Below are 21,753 nucleotides of genomic sequence, written 5' to 3' on the forward strand. Positions count from 1 at the left end.
TTTTTAAGAAAGCATTTTATTTATTCTTTTTGCGCCGTAGTTTTTCACCTATATGTAACAGCGCTTCGTCAGAAGTACAAATACAACAACCGTTTTTAAAATCATATCCAATAGTTGAAAAGAAAGGAGTAAACACGCTCACTAGTAGGTTGTCAATCAAAATGTGGAGCGGTGATTCGTTCCATGTGTTCCCTTTCAGAAAACAATGGATAATTCGGTAAATTAAAATTTTAATTCAACAGAATTTATCAATTTATTGCCTGTTGTAGTTGTTTTAGTTCACATCCTTTCTAAAAATATGAAAGTGTTTGGTGTAATATATTCTTAATATATAAGGCTGTCAATAAACTAATATCATGTTGTTTTATATTTTATTTGTTCATTATTTATTTTATTAGATTTTAGTTGGACTTAGAACTGTTTCAAAAATAGTGATCTGCATGATGCCTGCTGCCTTGCTCAGTGATGTTGAATTTAAATGGAAAGTAAAATAAAGACATGTTATGTTACATTGTTATTTAGTCCCTTCCAGACAACACAATTACATCACAAAGTATTTTTATCAGCTGAAATGCAGAATACAAATGTTTTTATTAAGTTAAATGGACATTATATAACAGTTTCAGGTTATGTTTTAGTGTTGATAACATGTCCAACACAAACTTAGTAATCGTCCCACATTTGGTTTGTTTGATGGTGGTCACCCTATGTGTGACTGTGTGGAATTTCTTCGAATTGCCATGAATTTAATTCCACTTCCTATCATTCCAATTCAAATTCAACTTCCTGTGGGGCGGAGTCAATTCAATTCAAATTCCAATCCATGAATTGAATGGAGGCCAATTCTGAAATTCTGAATTTTGCACAAGCCTGGTGTTTACACAGCTTTTTTTTTTAAATGGAGGGTGCTGGTGTTTCACGTGCCAATCAGCATACACTTACGTCACAGATAGTTCCTATAGTGCTGGTTTAGATCCTACTCTGAAGTAGGAGCTAAATTAGTTCCTCCAAAAAGAGTTCCTAGAACTAAAACCGTTCCTAGTTCCTGCAGTGCGAACACGCCAAAATCCGGGTACTTCCACCAATAGTTCTAGGAACTATGAAAAGGTTCCTCCAGTACGAAAGCCCCCTTTGATGCAGTGGTTGTCACTTTTTAGATTTTAGATGGATGGGGAAAATGTAGCTGAAGGCACTGTGCAATGTGACGCATAGAAACAGGATATCCATTTAAATGCACGTCATAGTACCAATTGTGTAGTTAGTGTAAACCAGTGTGGTTTTTGGAAACTAAAACTATAAAAAATATTCACGATTATTAAAATAAACTATAAATAGTAGATAACCTTAAACTTAAAAAAACACATTAGAAAGATTGCATTGGCTACTAATGTGAAATGTGGTAAAATTACTAAAACAAATTGAAATAAAAAAAAATGAAAGCTGAATAGAAATTATTTAAGATCAAAAACATCTAATAAAAATGACATAATTATTAAAACTTAAGCTAATTAAAAAAAAATACTTTTTTAATACTAAAAATAATTCTAAAATAATGTGTAAACTGATATTATTTTAAAATTGACTATATCTGATTGTGTGTTATCTAGTTTTGCATTAAGGCCAGTTCACAGCACACTGACAAACGCCAACAAACATGTTGGTTGGGTTTTGTCGGATCAGTGTGTTACCTCATTGGTATTTGTTGCCGTTGATTGGGGTTTGATTTCACCCAACTGAACATGTCCAGTCAGTGTTTGTCAGTGTCTGTTGGGCCAGTGTGAACATGAGTTATTCTTCATAAAATTCTAAATCCAACAGCCAACTTGTTTGTTTGTGTTGGTTGCCATTTGTCTGTGTGGTGTGAATTGGCTTTTAGTATAACAAGTCAAGTTTTTGTTCTGGAAACTTTACATGTGAGCACATTATCCTGCCCCTCAGCCTCTCACGTTTATGGTTTGACACTAGCAAGTCCAGAATTTGTTTAATTTCAGTCATTCTTAATATTCTTCTCTTCCCTCTTCATTCCCTCTATTACTGTATAAAGAGTGTGACCAAAGAGAGGAGTATAAAGCTGCTCAGCCAACAGAGGGACATCAGCATCCTGGCCCAGCAGATCATCCACGTGCTCAACTTCACCAACTGGGCCATCAGCAATGGAAGTAGTACAGCACTTCTATACAGCAAGAGACTGGTCAGCCACAACGCTTAATTCTCTCACAAAACACCTGTTTCCTTTTCTTTAAGGGTCCATTTTTGTAAATGTGTAATCTTTACTGGCTTTACACCTTCCAAAAATAACAGTTCTGTCGAGAAACTTGTACTATAGAAGAAACTTGTACTATTTTAAACAAAGCCAATTCTTTCATTTTAAGGATAAAGGATAAGGATGTCTATACCATATCAACATCAACTTAAATGACAAAAGCATTGCTATTATAGATTCTTCTCTCCTTTGCGTCTTTCCTCATTCGCTTTTTTGTTTTGCTTTTTTTCCTAACTCTGTAGATCACATACCAGCTGCGTTTCATTATGAAGGCCCGTGTGGACCCAGTACCTCAAAATAATGGAGCAGTCCGCTTCTTCTGCGACCCCACCTTCTGGGCCAAGAATGTGGTTAACCTCGGTATTGACTCAACTTTAACTTAACTTGCGGCTGAAACCTGTTTTTATTTCACACAGAGAAACCATGTCCAAATTTCAGTGACAAACATACACAACCAGAGTTTACAATTAAACTGTCTGAAATATCATACTATGGTTATTTTATTAAAAAAAAATTAAATACACATTGCGTCTAAAATATATCATTGTGGGCATTTATTTTATTAATTTAATTTGATATAATTTAGATTTATTTCATTGTATCATTTATCAAATTAAACATTGTCTTTTAAGAGAGTGACAAAAAATTCAGACTTTGTGTGAACAGGCATTTTCCCCTGCTCTCCTTTTTCGTTCAGGCAATCTTGTTATTGAAAAAGTGTCACATACAGCTCCTCCACCCAGCATGATGGTCAATCAGCAGATCTCTCCCAGTCACAACCACCCAGGTAAGCACTCAGGACAGATCAACCTGGCCCAGCTGAGGTTGCAGCACATGCAGCAGGCTGCAATCGCTCAGAAGCAACAGCACCAACAGCAGCAGCAGCAGCAGCAACAGCAGCAACATCAGCAACAACAACATCAGCAACAAATTCAGCAGCAGATGCGCATCGCTTCACAGATGTCCCAGCATCCCAGACAAGGAGGTCCACCACAGATGATACAGCAACCGGTAAGTTAGAGATTAGATCTTTCCTGCTTTCCATGCATGTCTGGTTTATTCTGGTCTAGCTGGTGGACCAGCATTGTTTATGGGCAGAAGTTGATGACCAATGAAGTACATCTCTTCTTTAATTTTTCCTTTCCCAAGAAAGGAAAATTTGTTTTTGAATTAACCTCATGATTGGTTCAGAGTATATGTCAGCAGAATTATATTTGGTTTATTCTTATAAATATTGAACATTTTTAAAGTGATCGGCATTCAAAGTGATAATTCCTGATTTGTATGTTTTGTTCATGTAAGGACCAGGACTTCATTTCTTCCACTTTCTCACTTTTCAGCCTCCGAGGCTCATTAGTATGCAGGCCCTCCAGAGGGGTGGGGTTAATGGCTCCTCCCACATGTATCCACCGCAACACATGCGCATGGTATCAGCGCAGAACCGCATGCCCTCGGCGCAACCCCGACTCAATGGTCAGCCGTATCCCATGATGCAGCCTCAACTTCAGAGACAGGTCAGTGCAGAGACTCCAGCAGGTCACATGACAAAAACCCAAATGCTAAGACGTCACTCTCTTCTTCTTCACTGTTGTTGATTTCTACTTGAACAGAAGAAGTGAAAGTCTAGTTTAAGCTGCTCAATCTAGCCTGCTTTTTTAGATCCGTTCTGGTCGAGTGTCAGCCATAATTGTAATCAAGGAGAGTGAGCATTTCTGTTATTGACACCAACAGAGCATGTGACAGGCTTCAGTAAGTCACATGACATAAAACAGTCAATCACTGGAGACAGCCAGGAAATAAAATAGCAGGTTTTTAATATTATCCTCTGTCCTGAGATGGGAAACTTTGCCTGTGACCAATGTTTAGTTATAAAAATATATATATTGCTGCATATTAAATTTTGTCTGTGGGTTAGAAACAATAACAATTATATTACCATTATATGGGACAGTGGGACTGATATTAAATTGATAAATTAAGTATGTTTTTATATATTTTTTAAATAATATTTTTGTATTAAATTAATTATTCTTATTTTTGAATATATTATATATTAATAATAAAATATTAAGGTGCAAATATACATTTTCTTATAAAAAAATATTTATTAAAGTGTGTATATATATATATATATATATATATATATATATATATATATATATATATACACACACGCATACATATATATATATTTACACACACACACACACACACACACACACACATATATATATATATCATAATTCATAATTTTTCCAAAATTTTTGCATGAGAAAACAAAATCAGTAAATTGTTGCATTTCACCTAGGACTCGTATACACACCATTTTCCACAATCATAAATAATTAAATTTAACTGCTGTATGAAAGAGTTTTAGCCATTTTCCTGCTGTATGAAAGAGTTTTAGCCTTTTTCCAACACATTTCCCTTTTTCCCCCCTCATAGCACTCTAATCCTGGGCATGCTGGCCCCTTCCCTGTGGCGTCGCTACACAACATTAGTGCTGCCAACCCCACCAGTCCCACCAGTGCCAGTATGGCCAATGCCCATATTCACCGTGGCCCCACCAGTCCAATTGTCGGCCCCATAGAGCTCATACCATCAGTCACCAACCCTGAAAACCTGCCCTGCCTGCCTGAAATCCCTCCTATTCAGGTAACTTTACTATTGCATTTTCTTAGACTGATTGTGAGATGATCAGATGCTGTGGTGAGATTTAGTGGTTACAGATCTGGCCTGGTAACTGAAATGTTGTAAGTTCAAACCCCAGAATGTGTGATCATGAGGGCACAAATCTAATAATTGTGTGGAAATGTAATAACTTTTGAGCCTGAATGTAATAAAGCATTTAAATGTAATAAATTTTGGGCCCAAATGCAATAAAGGTTCTAAACATAATTATGTTTAAGGCAATGAGACAAAGACAATCCCTATACTTGGATCTGTTATTATTGTTCTTCATATAACAGATGCTTCATAACCAAAGTGAAGACAAAGCTGAATTGTTTTAGAGCTCTTGTGTTGCAAAAAACTGACTGTTTTTATAATCACCAGCTTGAAGATGCCGGTTCGAGCACACTGGATAACCTTCTCAGTCGATATATTTCTGCTAGTTCATATCCTATTATTGGCCCGACCAATCCCTCACCGGGACCTTCGACACATTCCCCAGGATCATCAGGTACTCCAGCATGTGGGAATTTTTGCAATAGACCTTTCACATGAATTTTTGACACGCATTGTTTTGGGATTCAAATGTCAGTGTAGATTAGCATACATTTAAATAATGTCATGAAATATTAATGCAGATTAGTATTTTATATGTATAATATTTATATATGCCATACTCTTCGTGCCTTCAGTACCGTATGGCTGAAACTCTCATCCGACCATACGCACCAACCCGAGGGGCTAAGACTTTGCTGGCTCTGCTGGCACCATTAATGCATGCTCAGTGCCTCTGGTTCCGTATGGCATAAACTCCAGTGCAGCCATATGCACCAACCCTGGGGCTAAGGCTGCATTAGCCCCCCCGCCATCGTTAATGTGCACCAAATGGTGTATTACCTCACCACCACACAACCAACCTCACCAACAACTCTAGCTAGCATATATATACTTTTCACCATTATTACATCATGGTTATTTGATTACCACGATTGTTGTTGTTACTGTTATTTCAAAAAAGGAAATATTAAGCGTAAATAGAAAGGCAATAAAATGTGCATTGCAGCAGTTTTCTTACTGCTCCAAATGAGCTCATGTTTTAAACATTGTAAATATTTCATATATTAATCATATCATTCTACCTCACGCATTTTTTTTTTTTTTTTTTTTTAACAAATCCTAAAATGAAATCATACATCTCCTAAATTATTTTATAAGTGTATAAATGGCTAAAGGTCATTAAATGCAATTTCTTATGACACTTAAATTGGTGTCCAAAGTTTCATTGTCATGTCAGCAATAATCATCATCATATATTAAATTGATTTTTTTTATTATTGCAATTTTACAAAATTCTGATTAATTTTGCATTTTGTGGCTATTTGAGATTTTAAGGCAGATTATGCATTAATAAAATGTAAATAATTCAGATTGATGTTTTGCCCTCAGATAGAACAATGTCTGCTACCTTTTTCAATTTTCTAAAGATTTTCAATTTTAACATGCTCTTTCTGTGTCTCTCATTCACAAGGTTTATCTAATTCTCACACTCCAGCTCGTCCGTCCAGCACGTCAAGCACGGGCAGTCGGGGCAGGTCAGCATTCCAGTCCTTTCATCTTTCATGTTTAAAATTATTATTATTTATTTTTTTACCAGCTGTTAATTGTAGCTTAGAACTGAACAAAGAGAATTATGTATTTGATTTCTGAATATTGTTGTGACATTGCATGCAAAATTGTTATGGTATGTCTTTTGTTTGTTTGTTTGTTTAGTTGTGGGTCAGCCAGTAGACCTGGAACGGGGAATACAACAGTGGACCAGGTGAAAGTCAAACAGGAACCGGGAGTTGAGGAAGAGTGTAGCTTTTCTGGAGCAAACATCAAAACAGAACGCAGTAAAGATGGCAGACGGAGTGCTTGCATGGTATTTACCTTGAGCTTACAGTTTAAACTCGTTACTTTGTCCCAAATGTTTCCATTTGTTTATTTTATATAACTTCCTTGGACTCAAAAAAGTTTCTTTTTGTTAAGAGACCCCACATAGCACAGTTTATTTTAAGGTGTTCTTTTTTACAGTGTGTTTACTCAAATAAGTACTACTGAGTAATATTGACTAACAGAATGTACTTATCCACATTATTCCTACGCCCCATGATGCTTTGCGCAAATTATGGGTGTAACTTCTGTTAAGCTGTAAACAATCAGTTAAAGACCAGCTCTATGGACGCAATATATATATTTTTAAACTGTGTCCAATGACATTACATTATTCTACTCACCCTTCAAGCATTGAACATTAAAAGGACATTTAAAAGTGTAAGAATCAACAAGGTACTTTCAACAGACAATGAATAACCCCAAACGCGAATCTTTCCAAAGCAAAATCGAACTGTTAGAGGTATAGCGGACGATCTTTCCGAATTTTAGAGAAGACCCGCCCTCTAAAAATGCACATGCGCAACACTCTATTTGCTCCTGAGAGGGAACGCCTATTAATTTAAACGTGTTGAGTGACCGAGGACTTAAGACATGATATGCAATGGAGAAGTAGCTTGTTGCATTTGTGTAATAAATACCAGGATGAACGCATTTTAATTATCGTAAATGAACACACAAGGTTGTAGAATATTTCAGCGTGATACCATTTGGTCATAATTCTACTTTAGACAAATTGAGATGTTTACCGTGTCTACGCGGTGCATGACTTGTGCCAGGGCTAGCATCGCTAATCATAGCTTACATTAACTTTTACTAGCAGTGATTTTAAATGGATTTCTCCTAATAGCATGACAAACTTTACCTGTCTAGTAGAATCTTTGCGACTGCGGCATCAGTGGAAGCACAACCTGTGCTTTTAGCGCACGCAAGCGTGTGAAATATTCACCCAAAATCACTCTGGTCTTGTTTCTATATTCTGCGGCCTTTCTCTTCTTATCATACACTTCGTATACATTTTTTCTCTTTCGACCCTCAGCCATTTTCAAAGGAATGGCTGAAACCGTAACTCATCACACATAATACACCTGAAAGTGTGCATGCGCAGAAAGCCACTACATAGGGACGAGCACGTACGACGGCCTTATGTAAACATATCACCAGAATGATTGACACTTAGGTGGACCAATAGTATAGGCTACCCACCCGGAAAAAGAAAATCCTCCGCTATACCTTTAAATATCACTGTGGTAATCTGTATTATGTAACATACGTTGCCTTAATAAAATAAAATACAATTATTTACTTCAGCTTTGCGTGATACTATTTCAAAGTGATTTCCGTCATTTTGACCGATGATAAATTAGTTTGACGGATTAGCTTTATTTGTAGGGCAATTTTATGATTTGAAATGATTAGTTTCAGTCTTTTTGAATGGAAGTTCCCCAAACCGGAAGTGCCACCCATAATTAAAAACGCAGTAAGCTCGTCAGGAATAAGGTGGATAGGATTTTGGGTAAGGGCTTATTTTAGGGTCAGTTGCTTTTAATAATGCATTACTATAGTAAGTACATGTAATAAGGACAAAGAGAAAATTTAAGATCAAAATTAGTTGAATCTTAAAAATGTAAAATTGTGAATGAAAAGCATGATTTTCACCTTCTACCTTCATGTTTTGTACAATAATAATAAAAGTTTCATATGTGAATTGTTTTATATGATCCAAAAACTAAAATGATGGGGAATAAAAAAAAAAGTCCCCCCTTTTGGTTCCCAAGAGGCTAAACCTTTTCTTTCTGGCTTTGATAGTTTTTTTTTTTCATTTTGCACAATGTCTTGTTCTTATTTCTCCTCAACCAGATGAGCAGCCCAGAAGGAAGCGTTACTCCCCCTCTTCCCATCGTCGGCTCTGTTTCCACTGGTTCAGTCCAGGACATTTTAAGAACACTAGGTGAAAATGTTAAATCTGAACCACAGAGTGATCAACTCTCATCTTGTACGAACCCAAACTTCAGCGCACCTCTAACCAATGGGACCACCACAGGGTCAAATGGAAGTCAGCGGGGAAGCACTGCTAACGCAAACAGCCAGACCACTGTAGGAAAGGAAGACGACCCGAATGAGGACTGGTGTGCAGTGTGTCAGAACGGTGGAGAACTGCTGTGCTGTGATCGCTGTCCTAAAGTCTTCCACATGACATGCCATATCCCAACACTCAAATCTTCTCCCAGGTAAAGAATGTGGCTTTATTTACACAGACAATGCAACACTTTTGGCCTAAATTGTGTTAAAATTTGTCATATAATTTAAGATTGCATCAAATCATAATGCATTTGGATTTCAATTCATAAATGACTCATTTTATTTTATTTTTACCATTTCTGATCATGAATGAGTTGTTCATTTTATTGGTTTGGTATTTTATTTTTAAAATGCCAGATTATATTCATAACTTTTATTTTATTTTTGCTTTTTTATTTTATTTAAAATTAAGATGCCATCAATAGTATATTATTGTATTACATGACATATTGTTGTCATAAAATATTTAATTTTATGAAGTAAGGGTTGAACCACCAGTGACAAGTTATATAATTTTCTAAGGGCCTGTTTACATTTGGTCACTTCATGCATTTTTACTGATCGGATAGCTTGTGTCACACTATTATGTCATAATGTGACAAAATACAAAAAAAATTCAATAAAAGCTGTTTTTATTAATTTCTCAATTCCAGTTTAACTGTGCCAGTGAGGCTAGCCTTAACCTTAACCTAGTCTTAAATGGGTTGGCATGTACAGGGGTGCGGTGGAGTCTGGACAAACTTTTTTAATTGTGTTGTTAATTATTTTGTTAGGCCTTACACTAACCTGGGAAAAAAAGATGAGTACAGAAATAGATTACTGTAAATGACATAGAAGTAATATAACAGATGAAAGACTTTGTGAATCTGTTCCCTTTAGATTTTATGGCTTTAATTCCTGATTTTTGTGTTAATCATGTGTTTGTACCCTCTTCTGCTGCAGTGGAGATTGGATGTGCACGTTCTGCAGAAGTCTCACAAATCCAGAGATGGTATACAACTCTGATGACGATTCACCCAGTAAGAAGGACAAAAGTGAGACTGAAATGAGTCCAGAGGACCAACGAGTGAGTCACAGAGAAACAAACACAACAATAGTCACAACACAAGGATCTTCTATTAGTACTTTACCCCGGATTGGTAGATTGGCCAAGTAAGGTTCCTTTTACGAGGAATCTCGTCATTAATTTATCCCAATGCTTTACATGACACACTATATTATATAATATAAAATACATACAGTATATTGTGAGATTGTTTGGCTCTAAAATATTTACTTCGCTAAAACATGAACCTGAGTGACCCAGTATGGTCTTAAGATATAATCTATAAACCTTTTCCAACTAAGTTAATGTTTTTTGCAGAATTGCAGATTCTTTAAGTTTCTTCTTGTGTTTTGTAGCGATGTGAGCGCGTGCTGCTGCATGTGTTCTGTCATGAACTCGGTACGGAGTTTCAAGAGCCTGTTCCTGCATCGGTGAGTTTCCATCAAGACCACAATATCCTCATTTCCCATAAAAGCAGATATTTCTCATGAAGTGTTCTTTAAGGGCAAAGCTCAGATGTGTAATTGGACCATTGTTCAATATGATCTGAAGTATTTAATTGCTGCCTCTCTGCTAGATCATTAACACTATTGCAAAAAACAGCAGCATCGCTCACATGTACTTCTGTAGTGACTCCATTCATCTGTTTTCAAACATGTATTGAGCCTCTGGGCCATTTCCTGCTGTTATTTGTTATAGCGGGAATATGATTCTTGCGTAATTAAGTTATTGAGTGAATGCAATAATGCATCCGGTTGAAGGGTAATAATGTTGTCTTATATACCACTTCACTTTGTTCTTGCATGACTACTGTACTCTCTGTAGTCCATAGTTCTGTTCTAAAACGTAGTGAGCTGTACTGTTGTCAACATAGGAATCGGCCTTCTAAGTCAACACAATTTAGGATGTCATTGTTGTCAGATTTTATTCCTGATATAAAATGTAATTTAATGGTTGCAATGACTACATTTACATGTGCACCAATAATGTGATTATTTCCAATAATCAGACAGAGTAAGGGGTTGTTTACATGACACAAGAAACAATTTTTATTGTTCTGATTATTTTCTAAGATTTGTGGTTATTTATACCGCCATTATTCGCATACCTCAATGCACAGCACAAAGGATGAACTCACATAGGGTGTGTGTTGCTGGCCAAGCTCCTCCAGCGGACACGGATTTGATTGGTGATTCTTTGGTATTGGGGCTCTGTCAGTTTTCTTGTGATGCATCTAAAATGTTTCAACCATCAATATACTGCATTTATATTCATGTCATGCAGTGTTGTCAACACCGCACCACATGCGCACTTAGGTCAGAGTAGAATAGATGTGATTAAATTGTTTACATGCCTGTTATTGCGATTAAAATCAGCATACGCCCCGTTTACTGTGATTATCGTTGCTAGGATTACGAGCATCGTGAAAGTGACATGTGAAGGCCAAGTATGGTAACCCATACTCAGAATTTGTCCTCTGCATTTAACCCATTCAAGTTAGTGCACACACATTAGGAGGAGGGAGTAGTGAACACACAAACACACTGCAAACTGTGGACAGACACACCCGAAGTTGCTGTGGCACCCGGAGAGAGATTGGGGCTTAGGTGTCTTTCTCAAGGTTACCTCAGTCATTTCCTGCCGGTATTGAGACTCAAACCCAACTGACTCTAACCATTAGAACAGGACTTTTAAACTTTAATCGCAATATTGCCTAAATCTCATTATAAATGCATTATGAAGGTGCATGTAAACGTAGTCATTGACAAACAGAACTTGGTTCTTTCCCCATTTATAATATATATGAGCTGTACTTGCATGACTGGAGAGTGCTACTAAGATGTCAGCTGAGTAAATTGACTTTCCTTACAAGGGTATAGAAATTCTACATATTAGGTGAAGATCCAAGCAGCAAAAACGGAAAAATTTTAATTAGATGGAACCTTTTTCTGTCTATATTCTTGAAATGTTTGTTTTTAATAACTATTTCCCTTCTTTCCCATTATTTATGTATTATTATAGTATCTATTGATTACTATTTTAAAAGATCTTTTATTTTTATATTTTCATTTCATTTAATTTTTAGCTTTAATAATAGTACTTTTTCATTGGGATACAAATATCCTACCTAAAAATGTGAGTTGATGGGTAGATTATTTGGTGTTGGAAGAGAGCCGCATATCTGCAACATTATTGTTTTAATGCTGAAGCCTTGCTTTCTCTCCAGGTACCCAATTACTATAAAATAATAAAGCATCCAATGGATTTGACCCTGGTAAAGCGGAAACTACAGCGAAAACATCCTCTGCATTACAAGAGCACTGCAGAGTTTGTGTCCGACGTGCGCCTGGTCTTTAGCAATTGTGCCAAATTTAATGAGGTGAGTACGGGGAATGTCCTTAACCTGTGTGGGGGGTGTGATGGGATGTTGCATGTAAGAAACAAGTATTTGGAGAGTATGAAACAGACTAAAGCAACACAGCATGAACATGTGATCGGTTGCATGCTTTTACTTCCTCATATGTTCACCAGTCCAGTACTAACAATTAAAGGAATGGTTTCAGTCGAGCTGAGCATTAATCAGCGGCGCTGTTTTTCTTTTTCTTTTTGGATGTTGCACTATTGTGTCAAAGGGCTAACACACTTTTTCACTCCGTTAAAGGGATGTTTATTACATTTTGTTTGAGGCATTTGATAATTGTTCTGCGCTTTTTTTTTTAACAATAAAAATGAAAATGACAATCAAATGCATGATGTTAACGTCAGTTTTGCAGTCGTTCATGGCTTCTGACATTCATTCAAGACCCCATGAAGCAAAGTTGACGAGTGTAAGTTTATGTATTACCGGAAGTTCTGGTGGGTCTTGACTTTTTGCCAATATGCTTTAATTGGGAGTTTTGCTAGTCGTAACGAGGAACTTTCTTATTCTTGAGAGCAAGTGAATTCTGTCCGCTTTTTGGAGTAGACTAGTGTAATATTAATAACTTTAAAGCAAACATACATGGACTAAAAGCCACAACTCTCATTTCTATTTCATGGGGTCAAGTGTGTATGTAGAGTGTTTAGTGACTGTAAAATAAAACTATTTGGCAGTGATGCTTTTAAAATCACGTAATGTTTACAACTGATATGATTTAGTTTTATATCCCTTAGAAAGTCGTTTAAGATGTCATTTTTAGCATTTAGCTGATGTGTGTTTTGAATGTTACCGTTTGATGAGGTTTGTGTTATTGAAAGCAAAACTCAAGTCACACTGTTTATTTTAAATTGAGTGGCAATACATTAATAAAATGAAAGATGTGATTATTACACACCACGTTTTATAGGGATTGTTTGGCTTGTTTCACAAAAGGATGTGTACATTCCTTCATGTCCACTTAAGGTGATTACAGTGGATGGATTTGATCCGTTTGAGTGTTTGGGTTCATCAGTGGCCAGAGAATACATGAAGTGCATAAATAGGGTGTTTGTTGTGGGGAAATATAACTTTATAGTCAAATCCTCCAAGACACCCATGTTAAAAACTGTAGCACTTCACACTGTCATTGTGATACTTCAGAGAGGTTACTGAAATGTTTATTTCTGTCTGAGGGAGACATTTTACTGTCTTCACAAGACTTGATGGCATTCATGTCAAAGAAGCACGTTATTATTAACTATTTTAGAATTTTCTGTAATTTTTCCCTCCAATTTATCTGTTGCATTTAGTTTGGGTCTGTCAGCATAACTGCCACTTGTGTTTTTTTTTTAAGAGTATTTTAAGGCAAATCCCCTTTTGCTTTGCTTATGCCTTATAACTTAAAGGCATTCATTATGACCAAACCAAAAATTGTGCTCCTTGGACATTTTTAAATACAGATGAGGTTGTGACCTCACTGTGTGTATGGTATAAAATCTGTCTTCCCCCCCCTTTCTTTTGTATTTTTTTTTGTTTTTTTGTGGCTGTCGTTGCCCTTTTTAGATGTCTCGAATAATCCAGGTTTATGATGAGGAGAAACAGAGTAATGTTCAGGTAAGATGTTTTGTACACCACACCGATGGGTTCAGCAGTGCTGGCACCCAAAGCAGCCGAAACTGGAGTTTTAACCCTTTCTGTGATTCTCTTCTCCTCCTCTTCCTCACCCGTTCATTCCACCCACTTTCTCCTCCCCTTTCCTCACATTTCCACACTCTTTCCCTTCTTCTCCCTCTCCTAGGCCGACTCGGAAGTGGCAGAAGCGGGCAAAGCTGTGAGTCAGCGCTTCGAGGAAAAACTGCTGGAGATTTTTCCTGACCAGACGTTCCCAGTAGTCGCGGAGAAGGAGACACGACCCGAGGCCGATAAAGAGGATTCGGAGGACTCCGACGATGATGTGGTACAACCAAAACGCAAACGTTTAAAAGTGGATGCTGAGAAGCTGATGCACATCAAGTGAAGAAACTGAGGAAACGTCTGCAAGAAATAAACTGTCTTCCTCTCAAGCACAGTCTTATTCTGCTCTCTGAAGGGTGGGATAACGCTGGAACTGATGCGATTCAGATGCTTCATTTATTTCATGGTGTTCCCCACCCCGACGATCCATTGTACATACTGCGTGAGAACTTTCAAACTTGCTTTGTGTCATTGTCTTCGGAGGACGAAGAATGAATCGTTGAGTGTCGATGAAGACACTTGTACAGATTTAAATAGTCTTGTTTTGGTCTGATTTAGTATATAACATTCTTTTTTTTCTTAAACTATGACTTATTATTATTATATTTGTAAATCTATTGTGAATGATACTTTATAAATGATACACTCATCTCTCCCTCCCATTGTATGATAAAGTTTATCATATATGGTCCACCTGCTTCCTTTGCATGTGTATTTTCTTATTCCTACAGTTTAAATCCCCTCAATAGGAGAACATTTGATCTTTATTTTCAATAAAATGGTGACCTCTGTATTGTTTTAAAGTTTAATCTTCAAAAGCTATAAAACATAGTAAATGGGTGTCTGTGGCACCTGGCAAAACCAAGTACACAAGTGCTTCCAACAAGCATTGCTTTTTATTCCAATAATACATAAACTACAGTAATGCCAGTGTTACATTTATAAGGGTTACAGTCTTAAATGTTGAGGGAAGAATTTTAAAATATTAAATTCATTTTTTTTATTAGAATAAATTAAGGCAATTTAAAATTTGTATCTTTTTAAAATGACATTTTGTGAAATGTATTCTTCAAACTAGAATTACTATAGTATTTTCACCAAGTGATTGAAACAAAATCACATTGACATTCATTCAGACAATTCAACTATATTATGAAGGTAGATTTTTAACTAAAAAGTTAAACCGTTTCATGCCAAATGTATTTTTTAAGGTGTCAGATTGGGGCATGCTGTAAATACTAAATTGATTTGTCACATTTCAGAATGGTTTGATATTTATGCATTTTCACTTTTTCCATTTTTAACCACTTGCTCAGTGCTTTACAGTTGATTTAATCAGTACATAATTGATAAATAACAGTTTTCATTTATGGAAACTTAATTCATTTAGACATGTTTCCACAAGTGCAAAAAACAGTGTTCAATCAGTGTATTGTATCTTGTTCCCTTTCGAGAGGTCTTTCCTATTGCGTAAGTAGCTTACGCTATGGGAAAACTCCTTTTCTCGAGAATATTGAAGTCTTTATGTAAAACGCATTGCAGCTGCACAGCTGACAGCAATGAACGAAGGCAGCTCGGTCATTGGCTGTGCTGCGGCAACTTGCTCGAACCAATGACGGGGCGACTCTGAATGCGCGACCAATGAGCGCGCTTCGCGCCCGCGCGCGTCAGAGCCCGCCAAGATGGGCGTGGCCAAGAGCTATATATTGGGCGCCCCGTCATGAGAGTTCTTTAGATTTAATCTCCTTCAGCGAACACCTTCTTCGCTGGATCCTCCGGATTATTGAAGCTTCGCCGTCGAAAAGCATACCAGCGGGATTTGCTACGAGGACGTCGGCACCTTCAGCCGCCTTCTAACGCGATCCTACTGAGCCATCCGGCGTACTGCTCACGCAAGTATTTACATCTGTTCGCTCTGCGACACTTGTAAAAGAGCAAATTTTCCAAGGCGTTGTTTCAAATGCCTTCCTGCGCGTCGTGCAGAGACCTTCTCCCGGACGGGGATCGTCACATCATCTGCGCTCGCTGCCTGGGCCGGGACCACGCAGAAGCTGCTTTGACCAAGGGCGGATGCCCCGAATGTGACGACCTGGGTCTCTCCGCACTGCGGGCTCGCCTCGCCGCTTTCGCCGTGAGCGAGCCCATCGCCGCCATCCCTCTGTTCGAGCCGCGCACTAAGAAAAAGCGCCGCTCACAGAGGCTTCCTGAACCTGAGCTCAGTGACGTCACGCCGAGCCAGTCTCCGCGTGCTTCACCGCCGCTCTTGCCTTCCCCACCGCCGGTTCAGTTCACCCAGCCGGACCCACACCCCTCTAGCAGAGCGGTGGGCCTTGTGACTTTCGGCGCGTCCGAGGACGACGGGGGAATGGATGACAGCTTGTCAATCGACGCTGCATCGGACGACTGGCCGGGCTCCACTCTCGACCCCGCCCCGTCGACGCTAGCTAGCGCGAGCGGGGGCTCCACCATGGATAGCGAGATTATCCGCGTTCTCTCTAAGGCCGTGGAAGACCTCGGGCTCGATTGGTCTTCTCCCGAAGAACCAACCCGGAGCCGACTGGATGAGTGGTTTCTGCAGGGGCGCCAGCAGGCCCCTCGGCAAAGGCCTTCTCCCTTCTTCCCGGAAGTTCACGACGAACTCACCAAGTCGTGGAAAGCCCCCCACTCTGCGCGCCTAAAGCCTTCTTTTTCTTCCTCGCTCTCCTCTGTGGACGGCGCGAAGGAAAGAGGCTACGAGGGAACACCGCCCCTCGAGGAGGCCGTGGCCAATCATCTCTGCCCGCCCTCCACCACCGGATGGAAAGCCAAAGCTTCCCACCCCTCGAAGCCCTGCCGCACTACTTCAGCTCTCGCCGGTCGCGCCTACGCCGCCGCCGGCCAAGCTGCATCAGCGCTTCACTCTATGGCGGTACTTCAAGTGTTCCAAGCCAAGCTTCTCCGCTCTATGGACGAGTCTGGCCCCGAACCCGAGGCCTTTAAGGACCTACGCAGCGCGACTGACATAGCCCTGCGAGCCACGAAGGCCACCGCCCAGTCTATCGGCCGTGCCATGGCTAATTTGACTGTTCTCGAGCGCCATCTGTGGTTGACTCTGACTGAGATGAAGGACGCGGATAAGGCGCCATTTCTCGACGCGCCTATCTCCACCAGCGGGCTGTTTGGACCGGCGGTTAAGGGTTTCGCCGAACGCTTCACTGAGGCCCAGAATGCTTCACAAGCTATGCGGCATTTCCTGCCCAAGCGCTCCAGCTCATCACAGAGCAGACAGAGGCCGCCGCAGCCGCAGCGGGCTAGAACAGCCCCCACCGCCTCTCAGCCCGCGCCTCAGGCTGACGCTCGACGCCACTCGCGCTCTCACAACCGCAAGCCGCCTTCTGAGCGACGGGGTCCTCGGCCCAAGATTGTGCTGAACCCCGAGCCTCGAAAGCCGTCCTAGCCACAAGAATGAAAAGAGAGAGTGCGTGTCTCGCAAAAGCCGGACCACTCTCTCTGCAAAAGCTCAAGCATTACCCAGTCCCCTTACAGGCGGCTGGATATGTTCATACAGCAGTCAATGGGCCAGTCACAGAGCTCGCTCACCTGCAAACAAACGCCGTTTTTACGGCGACGCACAGAAAACACAAAAAGAGTCTTTTTCTGCCTGTGTCACTAAGGGTTCACATGTCCACAAGGTGTGCATTCCCAGATACTGTCAAAACAGTGCCAAATTCATTCCCAGCTCAAGCTGCGCACCCCATGAATGTAGATCACGTGCCTACGGTCATGTACGCACCACTACACACAAGCACTGTTCACACAGTTATAAATTCAACCCCAGTAAAAGCGGGAAACATTATAAAAGTGACGCGTGTGCCTACCACTGTTTATGCACCCCCACTTATAAACACTGTCCTTACAGTGTCAAACACAACCCCAGCCCAGGCTGCGAGTTTTACAGACACAGCGCGCGCTGCTGTAATCACACACGCGCCCATTCACTCAGCTGCTCAGCGCGCGCCCGCGCCTCTGAGAGCTATGAGCTCAGGCGATTCGCTGGCCGGGTCCCTGCGTCACAGCGGCCCGCCCCTAGCCTGTATTCAGCCCATATCTGTACACGCAGCGGCATGGGAAAATATTCCAGATATGCCGAAATGGGTATTGAATATAGTAAAGCACGGATACTCGCTCCAGTTCGCTCGCAGACCACCACGTTTTACGACTGTGGTCGAGACGAAAGTGAGAAAAGAGTGCTCACATGTTCTACGCACCGAGGTGCGCAAACTAATAGAAAAGGGTGCTGTGGAAACTGTTCCCCCCTCTCTGAGCGAGGCAGGTTTTTACAGCCGCTATTTTCTCGTCCCGAAAAAGGATGGCGGTCTCCGCCCCATCCTAGATCTCAGACACCTGAACAAAGCACTAATGATTCGCTCGTTCAGAATGTTAACAACCAAGCATATCCTCGCGCAAGTACGCCCAGGAGATTGGTTTCTCTCAGTGGATCTGAAAGATGCTTACTTTCACATTCCAATAGCGCCTCATCACAGGCCGTTTCTGAGATTCGCTTTCGAGGGACAGTCGTACCAGTACACAGTACTTCCGTTCGGCCTGTCCCTGGCTCCCCGTACATTCACGAAATGTATGGATGCAGCACTTTCCCCCCTAAGGCGAAGGGGAGTGCGAATACTGAATTATCTCGACGATTGGCTGATTCTAGCACAATCAGAGAGTCAGTTAATAACACACAGATCTTGGATTATCAGCCATTTAGAATGCCTGGGTCTAAGAATCAATTTTGCAAAAAGCATACTATCTCCCAGCCAGAGGATTTCTTTCCTGGGAATAGTTCTAGACTCGATGCAAATGACAGCGCGTCTCTCATCAGAGCGCGCGCTCACCATCCGGCGCCTTGCAACATCATTCAGGGCGGGCGCGCTCGCCCCCGTCAAGCGGTTTCAGAGGATGCTCGGTCTCATGGCCTCAGCATCGGCCGTACTCCAGCTAGGATTGTTGCATATGCGCCCTCTCCAACGCTGGCTCAAGAGCCGCGTCCCTACTCACGCGTGGCGTTCGGGCCACCTTTTAATCAGAGCGAACCACGGCTGTATAAAAGCCCTGACGCACTGGAAAGCCGCCGACTGGTACCAGTCAGGCGTGAGTCTGGGTGTGAACACAAGGAGAAAGATGATAACGACAGATGCCTCCAAAATAGGTTGGGGGGCCCTTTACGAGGGCAGGCCTGTCTCCGGCTTTTGGTCAAACCCGGAGAAGCGCCTACACATAAACTGTCTGGAAATGAAAGCGGTCGCTTTGGCTCTCAGAGCCCTGCTCCCACAGCTGAGAAACGAACACGTCTTGGTCCGAACGGACAACATGACGGTAGTATCGTACATAAATCGCCAGGGAGGACTCAGGTCGAGCTCCATGCATTCAATGGCCAGGAGACTCATTTTATGGTCCCAGCACAACTTGCGCTCGCTGAGAGCAGCGCATGTGCCAGGTGCCCTGAACCAGGGGGCGGACATGCTATCCAGAGACAAAATTCTCCCAGGAGAATGGGCTCTCAACCCGCTGACGATTCACTGGTTATGGAAAACCTTTGGCAAAGCGGAGATCGACCTCTTCGCCTCCAAGGAGAACGCGCACTGCCCTCTTTTCTTCACGAAAAGCATGGATGCGCTCGCCCAGAGCTGGCCGAGCCGTCCCTTATATGCCTTTCCCCCGATCGCGATGCTACCGCAGGTCATCAGTCGGGTCAGAGAGGAGAAAGACGCAGTGCTGCTGATAGCCCCACTCTGGAAGAACCAAACATGGTTTCCAGATCTGATGCAAATGCAATCTGCACCACGGCCGATTCCACTGAGGCCAGACCTCCTCAGTCAGGCCAACGGGATGATATTTCATCCCCGCCCCGATCTGTGGGCCCTTCATGCATGGCCCCTCAACGGGTTCCCAGGAACCTCACGAGCGGAGCACTAAAAACCATCGCTGAGGCGCGGGCGCCCTCCACGAGACGCTTATATGCCCAGAAATGGAAAGTGTTCAGTGTCTGGTGTAATGCCAAGGGCCTGAACCCTGAAACATGCGAGATTACGAACGTACTCGCTTTTCTACAAGGGCTTCTGGAGGCGGGCCGCGCCCCCTCCACGCTCAAAGTATATGTGGCGGCCATCACAGCATCACACGACCCTGTAATGGAACGTCCATTGGGAAGAAACGACCTAATTATTCGTTTCCTAAGGGGCGCTAGGAGGATGAACCCTTCACGCCCCCCCTCAGTGCCGATCTGGGACCTAGCTACTGTCCTAGACGCTCTTAAAGGGCCTCCGTTCGAACCACTCCGAACCGTGCACCTTAAACAGCTCTCGCTCAAGACTGCGCTCTTGCTGGCACTCGCCTCGGTCAAGAGAGTGGGCGACCTGCACGCGCTTTCGACAAGCGCTGCCTGCCTAGAATTCGGACCTAACGACTGCAGGGTCGTCCTTAGACCGAAACATGGGTATATTCCTAAAGTGCTCACCACTCCCTTCAGAGCACAGGTTATCTCCCTAACTGCGCTATCGTCCCCAGCAGACGAACACGACGCTAATCTACTCTGCCCCGTTAGGGCTCTCAGAGTGTATTTGGAGCGTTCTGCCCTATTCAGACAGACAGAACAACTGTTTGTATGCTTTGGCGGCCGTACGAAAGGTTCCGCCGTTTCAAAGCAGAGAATCTCTCACTGGATAGTTGAAGCTATAGCGCTGGCTTATGAAGCTAAGGGACTTCAATGCCCCTGGGGAGTCAAAGCACACTCCACCAGGAGTGTGGCTTCTTCCTGGGCATGGTCGAGCGGGATACCGATCGAGGATATTTGTGCGGCGGCAGGCTGGGCCTCACCGTCCACATTTATCAGGTTCTACAACCTACAGGTCCCGACACTGCATTCCAATGTACTATCAGCATGATGCTAGTTGAACTACGAGTTCGTATCTAGATTATGTATGTGCTTGTGTCACACTGAGCGCCTTCTAGCCGCTCTGTATTCTTTCCCACATATAAAGCTCGCCTCTGCCGGCTAGTTGGATGATAACTTTGCTTTTTTAGCTCAGGCACCTGCCTCTGGCTATCATAAGGCGAAGTTCAGCACGCACGGCGTTTTGCATGGTGTTCCCATAGCGTAAGCTACTTACGCAATAGGAGAGACCTCTCGAAAGGGAACGACTCGGTTACTAACGTAACCTCGGTTCCCTGAGAGGAGGGAACGAGTATTGCGTAAGCTGCCGTGCTTGTGCTTGGTTAGTTCGCTTCAGTCGTTTTAACCTAAAGAACTCTCATGACGGGGCGCCCAATATATAGCTCTTGGCCACGCCCATCTTGGCGGGCTCTGACGCGCGCGGGCGCGAAGCGCGCTCATTGGTCGCGCATTCAGAGTCGCCCCGTCATTGGTTCGAGCAAGTTGCCGCAGCACAGCCAATGACCGAGCTGCCTTCGTTCATTGCTGTCAGCTGTGCAGCTGCAATGCGTTTTACATAAAGACTTCAATATTCTCGAGAAAAGGAGTTTTCCCATAGCGTAAGCTACTTACGCAATACTCGTTCCCTCCTCTCAGGGAACCGAGGTTACGTTAGTAACCGAGTCGTTTTCTGGGCAATAATAGTGAACAGCTTAATG

At 41.8% G+C, this 21,753-nt stretch overlaps 1 protein-coding gene across 6 annotated transcripts in view; it reads left to right on the plus strand.

The window, feature by feature from the left end:
• Positions 1-14,815, plus strand: part of trim33 (tripartite motif containing 33) — a 29,339-nt gene extending 14,524 nt beyond the window's left edge. The window contains exons 7-21 of one of the 6 annotated variants that reach the window (XM_077223625.1): positions 2,045-2,191; positions 2,506-2,623; positions 2,961-3,274; positions 3,604-3,777; positions 4,709-4,918; positions 5,318-5,444; positions 6,462-6,525; positions 6,704-6,854; positions 8,726-8,816; positions 8,910-9,096; positions 9,890-10,013; positions 10,349-10,423; positions 12,220-12,372; positions 13,954-14,004; positions 14,189-14,815. In XM_077223625.1, the coding sequence (XP_077079740.1) occupies positions 2,045-2,191; positions 2,506-2,623; positions 2,961-3,274; positions 3,604-3,777; positions 4,709-4,918; positions 5,318-5,444; positions 6,462-6,525; positions 6,704-6,854; positions 8,726-8,816; positions 8,910-9,096; positions 9,890-10,013; positions 10,349-10,423; positions 12,220-12,372; positions 13,954-14,004; positions 14,189-14,407 (2,205 nt within the window). In that variant the 3' untranslated portion in view covers positions 14,408-14,815. Of the gene's footprint in view, positions 1-2,044; positions 2,192-2,505; positions 2,624-2,960; positions 3,275-3,603; positions 3,778-4,708; positions 4,919-5,317; positions 5,445-6,461; positions 6,526-6,703; positions 6,855-8,725; positions 9,097-9,889; positions 10,014-10,348; positions 10,424-12,219; positions 12,808-13,953; positions 14,005-14,188 lie in introns of those variants that run through there. The other 5 variants (XM_077223621.1, XM_077223626.1, XM_077223622.1 and 2 more) reach the window with 5 other exon arrangements.
• Positions 14,816-21,753: the final 6,938 nt, after the last annotated feature.

This window comes from Siphateles boraxobius, unplaced genomic scaffold (assembly GCF_051911475.1).
Source record: "Siphateles boraxobius isolate OS27281-9 unplaced genomic scaffold, OSU_SipBor_1 9, whole genome shotgun sequence".
In the NCBI taxonomy this organism is placed as follows: Eukaryota; Metazoa; Chordata; class Actinopteri; order Cypriniformes; family Leuciscidae; genus Siphateles; species Siphateles boraxobius.